The sequence below is a fragment of the Hemiscyllium ocellatum genome, chromosome 24 (assembly GCF_020745735.1).
Source record: "Hemiscyllium ocellatum isolate sHemOce1 chromosome 24, sHemOce1.pat.X.cur, whole genome shotgun sequence".
In the NCBI taxonomy this organism is placed as follows: domain Eukaryota; kingdom Metazoa; phylum Chordata; class Chondrichthyes; order Orectolobiformes; family Hemiscylliidae; genus Hemiscyllium; species Hemiscyllium ocellatum.
Genome location: NC_083424.1, coordinates 51168940 through 51185761, shown reverse-complemented (window position 1 = coordinate 51185761; position 16822 = coordinate 51168940). Strand labels below are relative to the sequence as shown.

Genomic DNA, 16822 nt, shown 5'->3' with positions numbered 1-16822 from the left:
GATTAGCAGGAAGAAAGTTCAGAGGCCAAATATATAGTTTGGAAGTAAGAATGCAATATATTAATGACAAAGTTTCTGACAGTCAGGAGAGAGTTGGAGGAAGGGTTGGTTATCTGAGGACAACGTTACTTTTTTGTGAAATGAAGAAAAGAAAAATAAAGGATAATGATAATATGCAAGTTGAAGAAACACTTCTATTGCATACTTTCACTTCTTTGCTGTACTTGGATATGTGACTCAGCAATTATAATTAGCTGATGGGAATAGTTAATATTAGGACACTTCAAGTAAGGGTGGATCACTAACTCTTTCATACCATCATTCTAACCTTGGTCTCTTTTGAAAGAAGGAAGCACATGACAGCATTGTCAATGTCATGATTTTATCTTAATTATTAAGTACTTGGCAAAAGAAAGCCTACAAATAGATTAGTTAGTCTGCATGTTAAGGTCACGTCAGTAACTTTCCTTGGCTGCAATTTCCATTTCATATGTATCCATTTTCAGATAACATAGGCTACAACTCTTTGTGATCATTTTCTTCCACTGGTCTCAGTACAAACACATCAAAAACTTCCATCCATTACTTGCCAAGGGTGGACTTTCTCATATCTCTGTGAATTTAACAGATGGTGCCAGCATATTGTTCGTTGCTCTTGACGTAACCTTCATGTAGTGAAAGTGTGGTAATTCAAGGTGCTTCATTATTGAAGTGAATTAGATCAACCACTGTTTAGACTCAGCACAACCAGGGTTCAAACTCGGGATCTTGAAACAATACTAAATTGTATGCAGCACCTATCGAGTGAGTACAAGAGAGGAGAAGGTGAGGAGAATTCGGTGCAGGAGTTCAGCAGTCACTGCATTTTATATTTCAAATGAGTTTTTATCTGTTGATAGTTGCAGAATAGTTGCTGATCAGATACATAGAGGGTGAGGGAGCCAATCATCAGCTCATTGCTTCTACAGAGACTTTCCCTCATCTAGCCTTGATGGAGAGGAGAGAGATGGTGTTCATGGTCCATTCAAAAATAAACCCCTGTGATGCCACATGTAAGTACTTAACGCTGTTAGTAGTTACTAATTAGGCAGTATACACCACCAAATTAGGCAGTATACACCACTATACAACACAACTGAAAACAAAAATTGCTGAAATTACAGCAGGTCAGGCAGCAGCCATGGAGAAAGAGCAAGCTGTTGAGTCTGGATGACACAAAATGTTAGCTTGCTCTCTCCACGTATGCTGCCTGACTCACAGTGATTTTCAGTAGTTTTTAGTTTCAATAAACAATCCAACTTCTGTGGTAATTTTCTCCTAGCTACAACACTACCAATTCATTTTGAGAGAAGCAACAGTTAAATTCATGTCTCAACTGCCATTGGTCTCACTCTTATTCAGTTTACTAGACAGGAGCCACATAATGTTTATTCTCTTCATTACAGGCAATAAAGAATGGAAACTCCAGCAACTCCTGAATGTTATTTCAGCCAAAGCCCCTTCTCCCTCATCTTATTTCTGACCTCTTCTCTCTTCATGTCTACCTTGTTGACTTTTCACTATCCTGTATGATCTTCCCTTTCTTCCTTAATGAATTTCAAGTTTGACACCAGACCATGATTAGATACTGTATGTACCATAAATGTGCAACACATTCCTATAAATGCCACTGGAGGACAGCACTAGACCAGCACCTATTATATTTGGTGTACAGCTTGGTGTGACACAGCCCTCTGCTGGTAGATGTTGGATTACAATTCTTACAAAGAGCTAACGAAAACGATGCAAGACAAAAATGAAAACACCTAAGTCAGAAATTTGAAGTAAATGCATTGAAAGTGCTAGAAATGTGCAGACATCAGTCAGTATACAGAGAAAAGACAGACTAATAATTTGGATATAGTTACTCCTTCAATGTAAGATAAAAGATGAATAAATCTGGAATAAAATAAGGATAATTTCAGTAATGTTGGCTCTGAGACAATTGGATTATCTAGTTCTGGTTCACTTACGCCCCTGTATGGTTTGATCTATATGTGAATCCAGATTCACAGCAATGTATCTGACTCTTAATTGTCCTCAGAAGCTATTGAATTGTATTCAAGAAGGTGGCTTGCCACTATCTCCTCGAGAGTATTTGTAAATGGACATTAAATGCTGACTTTGCCAGAAATGCATCGATTCCAAGAATTAATGTGAGATGAGGAAAAATGTCTTAGCTCAAGACTAATGTTCTGTGTAAGCTGTGCAATAACCAGCAGTTCGCTTACAGGTCAGTCCATTCAGGCTACCGAGTGTGTGAAGCTGTGCAAAACAATATAAAGGGAGCCAGACATTTAAAGAAAATACATGACCTCTGTATTTTAAGAAATTAAGGGGGCAAGGTTATTGAATTATTGAAATTCTCTGTGCTAGTCATTGAGTATAGTCAATATGGAAATCAATATATTTTTGGATATTGAGGAAATGAAAGGATATGAAGTTAGTGTGGGAAGATGGCGCTGAGGCTATGTATTTCGGTATCTGTATGTTTAAAGATCATAACTTTTTGAATGACAGAACATGTCTGTGGGGTCCTTCTCCCTTTGGCAATAGCTAAGCCTTTGAAAAACATGAAAATGCATCTTATCTCACATAAAGTCAACAAATGGTGGGAGCCCATCCCACAATGAAAAGGAATAAAGCTTTTGAGGCTCACCCACCTCATGCCTTTCAATAACCTCCTGAACCAAGATATCATGGTCCACATTCTATCTATCTTTCCAGTAGTCTACATCCTTAGGTTTATATGTAAGAAGTGTGTTATACCTGTTCAGATCAGTTTCTGTGGTTTCTCTTACCCCAGCAGTTTCCAAATTATGACTTGTGCCCTCAACTGGTGTCACAGAAACAAAGAAACAGTTTGTAAACTTTCCAACCACCACCATCCCACACCAACATTACTAAATCCAGCCACAGCCACGGATCCAGTACAATGTCTCCACTGTTGAGCTGTGGCCTGACGAAGCACAGTCTTGTCATGTTGGCTTTGTAGAATGACATGTGCTCCAAGTCAGCCATGTCAAGAATTTCAACCTTTGCTTCTTCTGCTTTCTGATCAAGGTTCATGAGCTTACGTGCCTTAGATGAAGTAATGGATTAGTGAGCACACAGTACAATTTTACAAAGTACTTTAAAAGCACTGATTTACATATTTATATGATGGATTAAATGATGATCCATAAATGCAAAGTTCAATAATTATATACTTACTATAATTGTACATGTTACTATATTGCTTTCATGCTGTTTATTTTGCTGAATCTTGGATCATGCAATTTCAAGTGTTAAAATAGGGTTATATAGGAAACACTGACTTACTCTGCACACTATCTATCTCCAACCTTGTTCTGAACTTATATTTATCTTCAAGATGATACCAAAGTCTGGAGCAGACTGTTTTGGTGCTGTGCTCTGCCTTATGTGGTGGAGAGACACCAACTCACATTCAAGCTCAATATCTCTGAGGGGGAGAGTGACAAGGTGGAGAGTTGGAAAGTCTTGCAAGGATGCCTTCCTTGAAATACTGTGAATCCTCTTGCAAGGATGCCTTCCTTGAAGTACTGCGAATCCTCTTGCAAGGATGCCTTCCTTGAAGAAGCTCTCTTCCTCCCTCTACAAGGATTTCAGTGAGTCCCTCTCTCACTGCACACCCCAGGTCATCTCCTCTGCACAGAAGCTCTTCAGCCCTTTCTCCTCCAGTTGGAAAGTCATGCTAATCATAAAATCCTACTACTGCAGTTCACCATACTGCAGGCTCCACAGTATCTTACGGTAAATCAGACAGCTTCTTTATGTGTCAGTTTTAATCTGTTGTAGGGTTTGGTTTCCTTTTCTTTATACTAGCTTGCACAAGTAGTGGATAAAAGTGCTAAACACTTACTGGCTCAGATTCCTCTCCAGGTTGCAAGAAAAAGCAAATTGTGGCATGGTGATATTGTCACTGGATTAGCAATCCAGATGCTCAGGCTGATGCTCTGCCTACATAATTCTTACCATGGCAGCTGATGGAATTTAAAGTCAATTAATAAATCTGGAGTGAGTCTCAATAATGGTGCCATGAGTACTACAATTGATTGTTATAAAATAAATCTGTTTCACTAACCTGTAGTGAGGGTAATCTGGTATCCTTACCCCTTATCTGGCCTATATGTGACTCCAGATCCATTGTAATCTGGTTGACTCTCAACTGCCGTCTGAAATGGCCCAGCAACACACTCAGTTCAAGCACATTTAGGAATAGACAACAAATGCCAGCCTCGCCAGTGATCCCCCACATCCCAAGAAAATATAAACAGAAAGAAAAGTAATAGAAGGCAGCAGCATCTTTGCCCTTTGCACAGATTTTTCACTCAGTCGATGCTGAACTCAGTTTTGTGGTTGAGGGTCGGGGGGGGGGGGGGGACTGGAGAGAAGATTTCAGATTTAGGGACAGTTGAGGGTATAGAGCCATTTATAAAACAATTTTGGAGGTTTCCAGAGTACTGTATTTTATATTTATCCTGAATTGGGGTATTGGGTGGAGATAGTGGTGGCTGAGTGAGAGCCAGATGCTGGTCCTGATGCTGCTGGGGCGTAGCTGAGCTGTTGCCTAGTGACCGGGCTTCCCAGGCAACCGCTGCGGCCCCGCCCCTTTCCACCGGCCGGATAGCTCACCCGGAAGCGGTACCTTTTCCTCTTCCGGCGTGTTGTGGAAAATGGCGACGGACACGCAGGTCTGTGCTGGCGGAGCGGAGCCTGGGCTTGTGTTGGGCCTGCGCGGACAGGGACCGGGTTCGCGCTGGGAATCGGCGGACAGACACCTCGGGTTGTGGGGCGACATTGATCTGGGAGGTGGGGGGGTGTCTGAGTTAGAGATAGCGGAGACAGTGGGTGGGCACCCTCAGAACTCTGGGGGGTGGGGTTAGAGTGATAGCTGTTACCCTGAGGGTTAGGAGCGCGCTCACTGGGAGGTTAGAGGCATCTGTTGGCCATTGGAGGTGATGATGACCACGTACATCATCTAGGGCATTTGGTGAGGTTTCGAGGGGTATGTTGGTGTTTAGAGATGCTGGTCAGTCCTGAGAATGTGCTGCAGCATGAAGACCCAGGTACTTCAGGTGATTGTTTTGGACGAGTTGCTGGCCAGGCATTTTCACTCCTTGGGCTCCTTTCTGTTTCTGGTGTCGTTTCGACGCTGAGTTTGCAGCGTTAGGGGAGTGATCTTGGCTGAGATTTTTCTAGAAGTCAAAGTCTACATCAGCGCTTCCTTAGAACAGTTCGGTCTGGACGTTTGCCAAGACCCTATCAGCTGCATGACTTAGTCAGTTTGCTGTAAAAAGTCCAGCTGTGCACATAAAATTTGGTTTGGTAGGTGAGTGTTGGACATGCTAAGCCGAACTCGGTTGTGAGGCTGACCGGAAGGTTTTGTTTGATTGGATTAGATTCCCCACAGTGTGGAAACAGGCCCTTCGGCCCAACAAGTCCACACCGACCCTCCGAAAAGTAACCTACCCAGACCCATTTCCCTCTGACTGGAGCACCTAACACTCTGGACAATTTAGCATGGCTAATTCACCTAACCTGCACATCATTGGACTCTGGGAGGAAACCCGAGCACCCAGAGGAAACCCACACAGACACAGGGAGAATGTGCAAACTACACACAGACAGTCGCCCGAGGCTAGAATTGAACCTGGGACCCTGGTGCTGTGAGGCAGCAGTGCTAACCACTGAGCCATCGTGCTGAACATGACTTGTGTATATTGGTTTGTACTGAGGGAGAGGTGGGCATTTTCAGCCCGATTCTCCCATTTGACCTATCTCCTCACAGTGACATCATAATTCTATAATTGTGGAAATAAATCTAAAATCAGTGGGTTGATCAGGACATTGTCTGTATCTTGTTGAGCTGTATGTTCCACAACAGAATGCCAACCCACCTTCAAAACTACTGGACCTTTGATTGGGCTTATCTGCCTTGTCTGCAGTAATCCATTGTCACGTATTGGAGTAGCTAAATCTCTAAGTTACCACGGGTTGGGAATCCATTGGCTACCCTCAGCTGTTTAATTCTGCCTATTGAAGCAGTTTATTGAGGTGTGACTGCAGTTGCTTGCTGAAAGCTCTCCACAGCTCCAGGTGAGAACTAGTTGAATGCAGGACCATTACCAGATCGTAGAGTCATAGAAATGTACAGCACAGAAACAGACCCTTCGGTCCAACTCGTCCATGTCGACCAGATATCCTAACTTAACCTAGTTCCATTTGCCAGCACTTGGCCCATTACCCCTCTAAACCCTGCCTATTCATGTACCCGTCCAGATGCCTTTTAAATGCTGTAATTGTCCCAATCTCCTTCAGTTCCTCTAGCAGCTCATTCCATATACGCACACCCTTTGTGTGAAAAAGTTGCCCCTTACTTCCCTTTTATATCTTCCCGCTCTCACCCTAACCTCTGCTCTCTAATTCTGAACACTCCCACTGTGTCTATTTATCCTATCCATGCCCCTCATGATTTCCTAAACTTCTATAAGGTCACCCCTCAGCTTCCAATGATCCAGGGAAAACAGCCCCAGCCTATTCAACCTCTCCCTATAGCTCAAATCCTCCAACTCTGGCAACATCCTTATAAATCTTTTCTGAGCCCTTTCAAATATCACAACATCCTTCTGATAGAAAGGAGACCAGAATTACACATTGCTTCCAGTGCATGTGGTAATGCAAATTGGAATAAAAGGGTTTAGACTTTTGAGGTATTGGGATCAGTTCTAGACCAAGAGGCATTTGTTTGGAGAAACATTTGTCCAGTGCTGACATGGGAAATTCATGAGATTAGGAGAGTTTGAAATAAATTAGCATTTTGGTGGAGACCAACATACAGATGCAGGAAAGAGGAATTAAATGTGTAAAAAGATTGTGTCCATGGAACTATTAGAACTACACTAGCTAGGAGCAGGCTAAGAAAGATTGCAGGGACTACTAGGGCAGCTTTAGAATGGATGTGTGGAAAATGAGGTTGGTGAGACACGAGCTGAAATAGCATTATTGGAATGTAATGGGCTGGAAATAATGGAAAAATGGTGATGACTGAGCACTTAATAATCTAGGACACAGTGTTCAGAAAAGGTAGTGAAGGAATGAAAATGGGGTAGGTTGACATATCTTGAGATTTGGTTTATTAATGGAGAACAACAATGAGTAATCTAAAGCACAAGTTCTAAATTAGAAGAGGACTAACTTCAATGAGTAGGGATCTCGTATAAAATCATGAGGGGCATGGATTGGGTGAATAGTCAAAGTTTTTCCCCAGGGTAAGACAGTCCAAAATCAGAGGGCATAGGTTTAAGGTGAAAGGGGTGGTGCGTGTGGGGAAAGAACTACCAAAGGAAGTAGTGGAAGCTGGTTCAATTACAACATTGAAAAGGCACCTGGATGGGTACATGAAAGGATAGATTTAGAGGGATATGGGTCAAATGCTTGCAGGTGGGACTAGATTAATTTAGGACAACATGGACCGAAGCATCTGTTTACGTGCTGTTATGTACCATTGACTGTAGTAAGTGTAAAATGGAACCAATGACAGATGAGGAAAACTGAAATGGAACCATGGGTAATGGAGTGCCAAAAGCTGAGAAGTGGATCATATAATGCCTTCATTCAGAAAGCATATAAGGACTTCTTAATAGCCACAGGTCAGACACTTTAGCACTGTGCTTGGTACAGTTTCAGAATCAATAAGGGAAATAAATTGTAAGTGTTTGAGTTTCTTGAAGTGATCCAGCATGAATGTGTAAAAGGCAGATAGTGTTTGATTTAACAAATTGGATTTCTTGATAGTTGTTGTCTATACAGACTTTTATAAAACTTCTGACAAAGCACCACGTTAAGAACTGATTAATAAAACTAAAGCTCATCGGTTGGGAGAGTTAGTGCCGGCCTTGGATAAAAATGGACTTTCAGGACACCAAGCAGTGAGTCAAATGTTTGCAGTTCAGTCGAAGTGATGATAGACAGCAGTTATCTCCAAGAGCTTGTAGTAGAATCATTTTTCTGATATTCATAAATGACTTGAATATGAATATATAAAATCAAACTTTAAACTTTACTGATGATATCCATGTTCAAAGTGAGGATGATACTAATTGACTGCAGCAGTAAGTTGACAGACCAGAATGGACAAATAAGTGACAGTTGGAATTTAATTCAGAGAAGTGTGAGCAGTGCATTTTGGCACTTTGGAAATACTGAATATAAAAGCAATATAAAATTTGAATAAAAACAATGTGCTGGAATTAGTCAGCTGTTCTGACAGCATCTGTGCAGAGAAAAAGAAAGATTGCTTTGAGTTGAATATGACTGTTCTTGAGAACTGAACATCACAGTTCTAAAGTGTGTGCTGCGTTCATGCACAAAGATTTGTGACAGAATTAGGAAAGGTAGATAAAGACAAGTTGTTGCCATTACCTTATGGCATAATGGCTAGGACACATCAGTTTAAAGTTTCAGGAAGAGATGTGGGAGGTCTGTTAAGAAGAACTTGTTTACGCAGTGAATGTTAATGTTCAGGAGCTCTAGATGCTAGAACTGGAGATTAATCAATTTCAGAAAGAAATTAGGCCCAGTGGAAAGGAATAAACTTGCAGGGCATTAGACATAGAGGGGAATTGTACTCAGAAGAGCTGGCATTGGATAGGAGTAGCCAAATAGCTGCCTTGTGTGCTGTAATGACTCTGGTGCGGGGATTATGCATGTATCTATCATTTCTGTTTATATGTTAACTTTGAGTTCACTTTAAGCTCATGTTACATATAGGTTGGCAAATCCTGTACTTCTCCTTCCATACCCTTGTATATGTCTTTTAAATTGCTGATATACTGTCCAAACAAGATTTGCTTGGCTTATCAATTTTGTAAGGATTCTGTGGTTCTATAAAAGTGTGGAAACGGCCCAACAAATCCACACCGACCCTCCAAAGAGTATCCTACCCAGAGTCATTTCCCTACCCTATTACTCTACATTTCCCCTAACTTACGCACTTAGCCTACATATCCCTGAACATTATGGGCAATTTAGCATAGCCAATTCATCTAACCTGCACATCTTTGGACTGTGGGACGAAATCAGACCACCTGAGGATACCCATGCAGTTATAGGGAGAATGTGCAAATTCCACACAATCACCCGAAACTGGACTTGAACCCGGGTCCCTGGCGCTGTGAAATAGCAGTGCTGACCACTGGGCCACCGCACCGCCCCAAATTGTGCTGTACGTCCTCTGAACTTCCAGCACCATTTTGTGTGTGCTTACAACTTTGCCTTAATAAGACTGAGGCATTGCCTTCCTAGAGATGTTTGTGTTTAAAATAGGATTTACTGTAAGACTGAGTCACAGAATTCAGAAGGGTCAACTTGGCTCAAATGTGGATGAGTAACAACATGGCTCAAGTGAAGATTACCAAATGTTTACCTTTGAAAATAGTTCTATCATGTCTGATGCTCTTTTTTTTGCTGGAGTGCAATTTAACAGCTACTAATCTATTGGTACCTCACTCAAGTGATTATTTTGTAATGGATGAGCCATTATACGTTGAGGACAGAGCCTGTTTATATCAGGGGTCATTGACCTGATATCCATATATACACCCCCAGCCTGCATCCCTGGATAGTGATGAGGGAGGGAAATCTTGGCTTTTTTTGTTTTGCTTCAATCTGTTACCATTGGCTGATACATGCCTGCATGCACCTTGCTGATTTAGCACCAAGTCTTAACGAGCACAGCTAATCTGACTTGGCACCCAGCAGAAAACAAGTCCTTTATGTGACCTTCAATGGTATGAACAGCATGCTTCCCATTCTTTTAACCAGCTGGTTTTTGTAAATTCTCTTTCATTTATTAATGAATGTGGGAAATACTGGCAAGACCAGAGATTACCCATCCCTGTTTGCTTTTTGGAATGTGGTGATGAGCCACCTAAAGAAAAGTTTTAGACTGAAACATTGGGGAAGTAATGACCTCACTGGATTGTTAATCCAGAGACTCAGGTAGTATTCTGAGGACCTGCCACAGGAAATGGTGGAATTTGTTTTCAATAAAAATTGGGGGTTAAGAGTATAATGATGACTGTGTAACTATTGTCAGTTGTTAGGAAAACCCATCTAGTTCACAAATGTCCTCCAGGGAAGGAAACTGCTATCCTTACCTGGTCTGGACCACATGTAACTCCAGGCCCATTGCAATGTGGTTGACTCTTAACTACTGTCTGGGCAATAAATGATGGTCTAGCCAGTGATGCCTTCATCCTGTGAATAAACATTTTTTTTAAAAAGTGTGATCCCTCTCTCCACCAATGCTGTCAGGCTGAGTATTTCCAGTGTTTTATAGTTTAATTTTACATTTTTAACATTCATAGCATTTTGTGATTGTTTCCTTCTTGAACTGTTGGGGAATAGATAGTGAAGATAGAAAGAGGTTCCAAAATATCAAATTTATAACGATAAAGGGATGGCAATGTATTTCCAGTATATACTATTTATGCAGTGACTGGTAATGATGTGGAACTCTGGGTGCTCGAAACGGACATGGATCAATGCAGAGTGACAGGCATAGAAGGGACTAGGACTTTCTGGATTCAGAAAGCTGATGTAGATATGATGGGCCAAGTGACCACCTTATGAAATGACTGTAGTGTAGAGATTAATCATTCACCTATCCTTGTGTTGCATGAGTTGGAGGCAGTTGTGCTTCTGTTATTCTTGTCCTTCTAGGCATAGGGATTGTAGGTCTGGAAAGTTTTTGTTGACAAAACCTTGGTGAGTTGCTGCAATGTATCTCTCGGATGATGCACAGTAGAACCCCTTTGCACTGGCAGTGGAAGGAGAGTGTTGAATTAAGATTGAAGTTCTGTGCAGCACTTTGTTTTTAACTACTATCATATTGAACTGTCATCTCCATGTTATGACTTGTTTCTGTGCTTCAGATTTTGAGCTACAATAAGTTTGGAAATTTAATTCTTAATTCTTGCATGGAGTATTTTAATATTATATCATCAATCCTGAAGGGGGAGGATGTGTGTGGAGATGTGCCTTACTGAAGGGTATTCCAGCATTCCCACATTTGGAATTGCTGTAAATTTAGAGAGATTATTTTACTCAACCTGTTCAGACATGCTGTGACTTGAACCTGGATCTTCTGACTCGAAGGTGGTGACACTACCACCACACACAGTTCTCATGACTGTGCCCAAGACTTGACCTTGATCAGTATATCAAATTTATTCATCACACAAAATTTATCCATTTATCTTGGGATGGCTGCTTTTCTAATTTTTGTAAATATCCTTGACTTGAACATACTGCATCACTTCTGAGTTTTAAGATGCCACAATTTTGGGAAATGAAGCAAATGATGGGAAGGATGGCAGTAGATTTAGGAAGGTTGTGCAGATTGCTGAGATTAACAGACACATGACAAAAGAAATTTAATGCAGTTTTGAAATGGTACTGTTTGAAAGGTAAAATAAGGAAGTGTGATGTAAAGTAATGATACAATTTTAAAAAGCATTGCAGGAGCCATGGAAATTGGGGTATATGCCCTCATTTTGGAAGCTGACATGGCAAGGTGATAGGATACATGGGATTCTTGGCTTTGTAAATAGCCAAATGGAGGTTAAAAGCAATTATATTGAGAGATTACTGAGAAGCTGGGATTGTGCTCCTCAGTTCAAGAAAGTTTAAATAGATTAAGTTGTATCCTTCAAAATCATGAACAGTTTTCAGAACTAAAGAGAAATTGTTTCCATTGTCTGAAGGCTTGCTAATAGAGGTCATAGATTCAAAGCAACTAGCAAAAGGACTGAAGATGAAATGAGAATTTGCTTTAAACACTGCTTGAAAGGGTGGTGAGAGCAGAATACCGAATGGCTTTCCAAATATCATTGGAAAAATTCAGAGAAGGAAATTGCAAATCTGTAGAAAAAAATGCTGAGGAAACTAATTAGATGCTGTGAAAAAGCTAATACAGGCATGATGTAAAAGCCTAACCTTTGTAATGCAGAACTTTAGTAACTATTTTATTTTAAGTTCAACCAACATTTATAAGCGGTCTGGGGAAAGATGTAAGCTTTTCAAGTACAGGTAAAGTTTGCATCAAAGATTTTTCACAATATGGAGTAGATTGTTTCTGAGCTGGTCACATCATGTAACAGAAAATTCGATTACTGAAGAAAGCATGGTGCCGTTGGAGGACTTCAAAGGAGTTTGTAGGTAGCTTCAGTTACAGCCTGGCATCTATTTAAATGGCTAAATTATCTCTCTTCTTTATTAATTGTTATTGGAACTGCATTTTCAAAAATCGTTTTGTCTAAATCTTAACAATTCAGCCATTTCCGAGGTCCTGTTTGATTTCTTAATTTTGCCCTTTCACAGTCTCTGAAAATAGGCACCTGTGTAGGGCAATGCAACTGAATATTTACTAAGCTTTATTCAGGTACCTTTCTCAAGTGAGTGTACTTGCATCTGAGTCCAGACAAGTTCAAACTCAGAGCTGAGATAAAATGCACTTCCCAAATTTTCACCTTGCCAGGCTGTGGTGCATTTTGTCCTTTATTCACTATTTATATGAGCTAATTCAGTATGCGTAAGGGATCAGACATTTCTGGAATGTGGGGTTCAGTACCAGTGCATCTTGATGCCCTGTGTTGAGCTTTGTTAATGTTGACAGGGCTGATCCTCTTCACTCCTGTGTTACATCTATTAATGATAAGCTAGAGATAGTAATAGAACCAATAGTCTCTTTGGAAGTAAGTGTAAAACATTTGGAATTGTAAAGACTGTATCCATTTTTTTGTCTGTTGTTTTAGTTGTAGACTGAAATGAGAGAAGAACTGGTTTTAAAGCCAAGGATTGTTGAAAGGTGGTTGCGCTTTTTAAAAGCAAGTTACCTGACGGATTGTAAGTGCTACTTACATCGCTCTTGTTTCAATGAGGAAAGCCCATTTACAGACAAGCTGGAGACAAGGGAGTGTGTAGGTTAGTGATCAATTATTGATGACAAAGGCTTCCTGCGGACTAACAGCTGCAGTTGACACATGGGTAGCTGATCAGCTTGGATCTGAAGGTTTAGGTAGAAATTATCAGACCTCTGGAAAAGAAGGTTCTGTTTCTCTCTGCATTAAAAAGCGTTTGAGCCTGAAGGTGGCCGTTTATTTCCTTTTTCCAACTGTAAGCTGTTACTTTTAATAAGGCAGAGATCTTTATAAATGTGAACCAGTCACCCTGTGCCTTCTGCAAAAACTGAAAATACCAGGAGATGGAAGGTAAAGAAGCAACTTTCTGTTTTATAAGTGGGTTAGAGTTTTCACCAGTAGAGTTATACATCAATGTTTCATAATTGTTTATGGAATCATAGAGAGTCATACAGCATGGAAACAGACCCTTCGGCCCACCATGTCTATACCAACAAACGCTAAACTATACTAATCCTATTTATTTGAACCCATCCATTACATTCCCTGGCATTTTAAGTGCTCATTCAGATGCTTCTCAAAGTTGACTTGTCTGTGATGAAGAAAGCAAATGTAATGTTGTCACTTATCTCAAGAGGGTTGGAATGTAAAAGCAGTGATGTGCTGCTGAGACTTTATACAGCTCTGGTTAGGCCCCATTTAGAATACTGTGTCCAAGTTTGGACCCTACACCTCAGGAAGGATATACTGGTACTGGAGCATGTCCAGTAGAGATTCACACAGATGATAGTGGGCGGTACGGTGGCACAGTGGTTAGCACTGCTGTCTCACAGCGCCTGAGACCCGGGTTCATTTCCCGACTCAGGCGACTGACTGTGTGGAGTTTGCACGTTCTCACCGTGTCTGCGTGGGTTTCCTCCGGGTGCTCCGGTTTCCTCCCACAGTCCAAAGATGTGCGAGTTAGGTGAATTGGCCATGCTAAATTGCCCGTAGTGTTAGGTAAGGGGTAAATGTAGGGGTATGGGTGGGTTGCGCTTTGGCGGCCGGTGTGGACTTGTTGGGCCGAAGGGCCTGTTTCCACACTGTAAGTAATCTAATCTAATCCCTGGAATGGGGGGGCCTAACATACGATGACCGGCTGAGGATCCTGGGATTGTATTTATTAGAGTTTAGAAGGTTGAATGGATATCTAATAGAAACTTGCAAGATAATGCATGGCTTAGAAAGGGTGAACGCTGGGAAATTGTTTCCGTCAGGTGAGGATACTAGGACTCGTGGGCACAGCCTTAGAATTAGAGGGGGTCAATTTTGAATGGTAATAAGGAGACATTTCTTCAGCCAGAGAGCGGTGGGCCTGTGGAATTCATTGCCACGGAGTGCAGTGGAGGACGGGATGTTAAATGTCTTCAAGGCCTAGATTGATAAATTCTTAATCTTGCAAGGAATTAAGGGCTACGGGGAGAGTGCAGGTTAGTAGAGTTAGAATGCCCATCGGCCATGATTGAATAGTGGAGTGGACTCGATGGGCCAAATGGCCTTCCTTACACTCCTATTTCGTATGGTCTTGAATGTTGTGAAAATACCCACCGTCACCACCACCCTCTCGTGCAGCGCCTACTGTATTTCTACCACCCTCCAATTCCCTCTGGCCTTAGAAATGTCTGCCATGGGGAGAAAGGTCTTACAATCTACTCTGTCAATGCCTATTATAATTTTGTATACCTTAATCAGATCCCTCCACTTCAGCATTTTATGCTCCAGGGAAAACAAATCCAGGGCTTTTCAGTCTCTCCTCATAACTGAAACTTTTCATCCCAGCAACATTCTGGTGAATCTCCACTGCATGTTCTCCATAACATTACATCCTTCCAATAGTTTGGTGACCAAAATTGCAGACAGAGTTCCATTTTCAGCTTAGCCGACTCTCTCCAATGTTACAAGACTTCCCTGCTCCGATATTCTACACCCTGTGAACGTAATCAGTTAATTATGTGAATTCTTGTTAAATACAGAAACCTGGTCTATGTCTTTTTGTCAAGCTGAGCCTAAAAGACTGGTAAATTGGGGAATTTCTATGTTCTTGTTAAAATCTTCATTTTTTGCAATGACTCCAGGAGTAGTGGATTTCCAGCATGCTACCCCTGTGAAACACAACAGAATACTGTGGGGTAAGTTGAATACTTTGATTAGCAGGATGAAGAGTGAGAACCGTGTGATTTACTTACAGGTTTCAGACACCCTTAGGAGGTTTGCTGCGAAAGTCACTACAGCCAGTGTGAAGGAGAGGCAACAGATACTTTCGGAATTGGGGAACTGTGTTATCGGAAAAGGTATGCCTGCTGAATCGATTCATCCCTATGGTGCCCAAGCATCCTAGCATTTTACACTGGGACAAAATGAAATTTTCATTTTGAATGTCTAGCTGCTCCACATTCTTTGGTGGAAATCTGGTGCACTCTGCTTGAAAGTATCTTACTGTCTCCCAGAGCTTGTGGCATCATATTGATTTTTGAAGTGAGCTCTGTTGTAGTCTTTATTGAAGCCTGCTGTAGTGTCTTAGTTGAGAGCTGTTTGTTAATGCTGCACTGATCTCTGCTATGATGTGATAAAGTGCAGGTCAGCAATATGCTGATTTGAGTGGTGGCCAGATGTCTGCCTACAGGAAAAATATGGGCAGAAAGCCAGACTAGTGGATAACAGGTGGTCAAACGATCAGGGAGTCTATGGACAGCAGATGAGGGAACTCTGTTTTTGGTTTCTTGTCTTGTTTTTTTTCTCTCTAGTCTATGGCTGAAAGCATTCTATAAATGCAATTTCTGCTGCCTGTTGATCCATTCTACATTTGAGTCTTCAATCTTTTGTGTTTGCAAAAAGAACTTATATTTAAATAATGTCTTTCATCAGTCAGCACATCCCAAACTGACCAGTGCAGTGTTTCACCAGTATAAAATAAAGAGACATAATGGTTGCCTTGTGCAGAGCAGTCTGATAAGTGGCCAAATAACCTGTTTTGTCACTATTGGGTGAAGACTGTGACTAGCTAGGATCCTTGGAGAAATCACCTGCTCTTTGAATAGTGTTGTTGACCTAAATAACCAAGCACTGAAGGCTCCAGTGAAGTGATAATCTATGATCCTGTAATTCAGAAGTCTGAATACTACCCACTGAGTCAGTGGGTTTGGATTTTTTCCACTGTGTCTGCATGTGCGAAAGATTGAGGCTTACTCTGTAGCTGAAGGTTTTTTTAATTCTGATGCATGATATGTCAATTCTGTCTCATGCTTGAGAGTATTTCATACCATCGACAGGACATTTAGTTTGCAGGGAGCAGAGAGCAACAGTGGTACTATGACAATGTTATTCGGCTAGTTATCTAGAGGCTTAGCTTAATGTTCTAAGGATACAGTATCCAATCCCACCTCAGCAGTTGGGAGAATTTAAATTCTATTAAATAGTGGTCACAGAACTATCTTTAATTTGTCTTAAGAACCCATCTGGTTTTGTTTTGTAGGCAAGGAAGTCTGCTATCCTTATCCATGTGACTCTATGAAATATATCAGCAAGATATGCAATTCTAGGGCAATGAGGGATGGGCATCGAATGCTAGCCTTGAAAGATTTTTTTTGAAAGCATGTTAACATAGATGAAGGGATGGGGAACTTTATTCTTGGGGAACTGTCCCTATGTTTATTGCTGTGTAACAGTTGTTTCTCATCTGTCCATTCAGATCTACCTGATGCTGCTGTGAAAGGTTTGTGCAAACTTTTCTGCTTGACTCTACATCGCTACAGGTTAGTATCAGAATTTTGGTTCAAATAATATATTTCCTTCTGGAGTTA

The 16822-nt window shown here is 41.2% G+C and overlaps 1 protein-coding gene across 1 annotated transcript in view; it reads left to right on the top strand.

The window, feature by feature from the left end:
• The first annotated feature begins 4730 nt into the window (after window positions 1–4730).
• gcn1 (GCN1 activator of EIF2AK4) overlaps window positions 4731–16822 on the top strand; it is a 133354-nt gene continuing 121262 nt past the window's right edge. Inside the window, exons 1-3 of the mRNA XM_060843785.1 lie at window positions 4731–4754; window positions 15211–15313; window positions 16711–16774. Of these exons, the coding sequence (XP_060699768.1) occupies window positions 4737–4754; window positions 15211–15313; window positions 16711–16774 (185 nt within the window). The 5' untranslated portion in view covers window positions 4731–4736. The remainder of the gene's footprint in view (window positions 4755–15210; window positions 15314–16710; window positions 16775–16822) is intronic.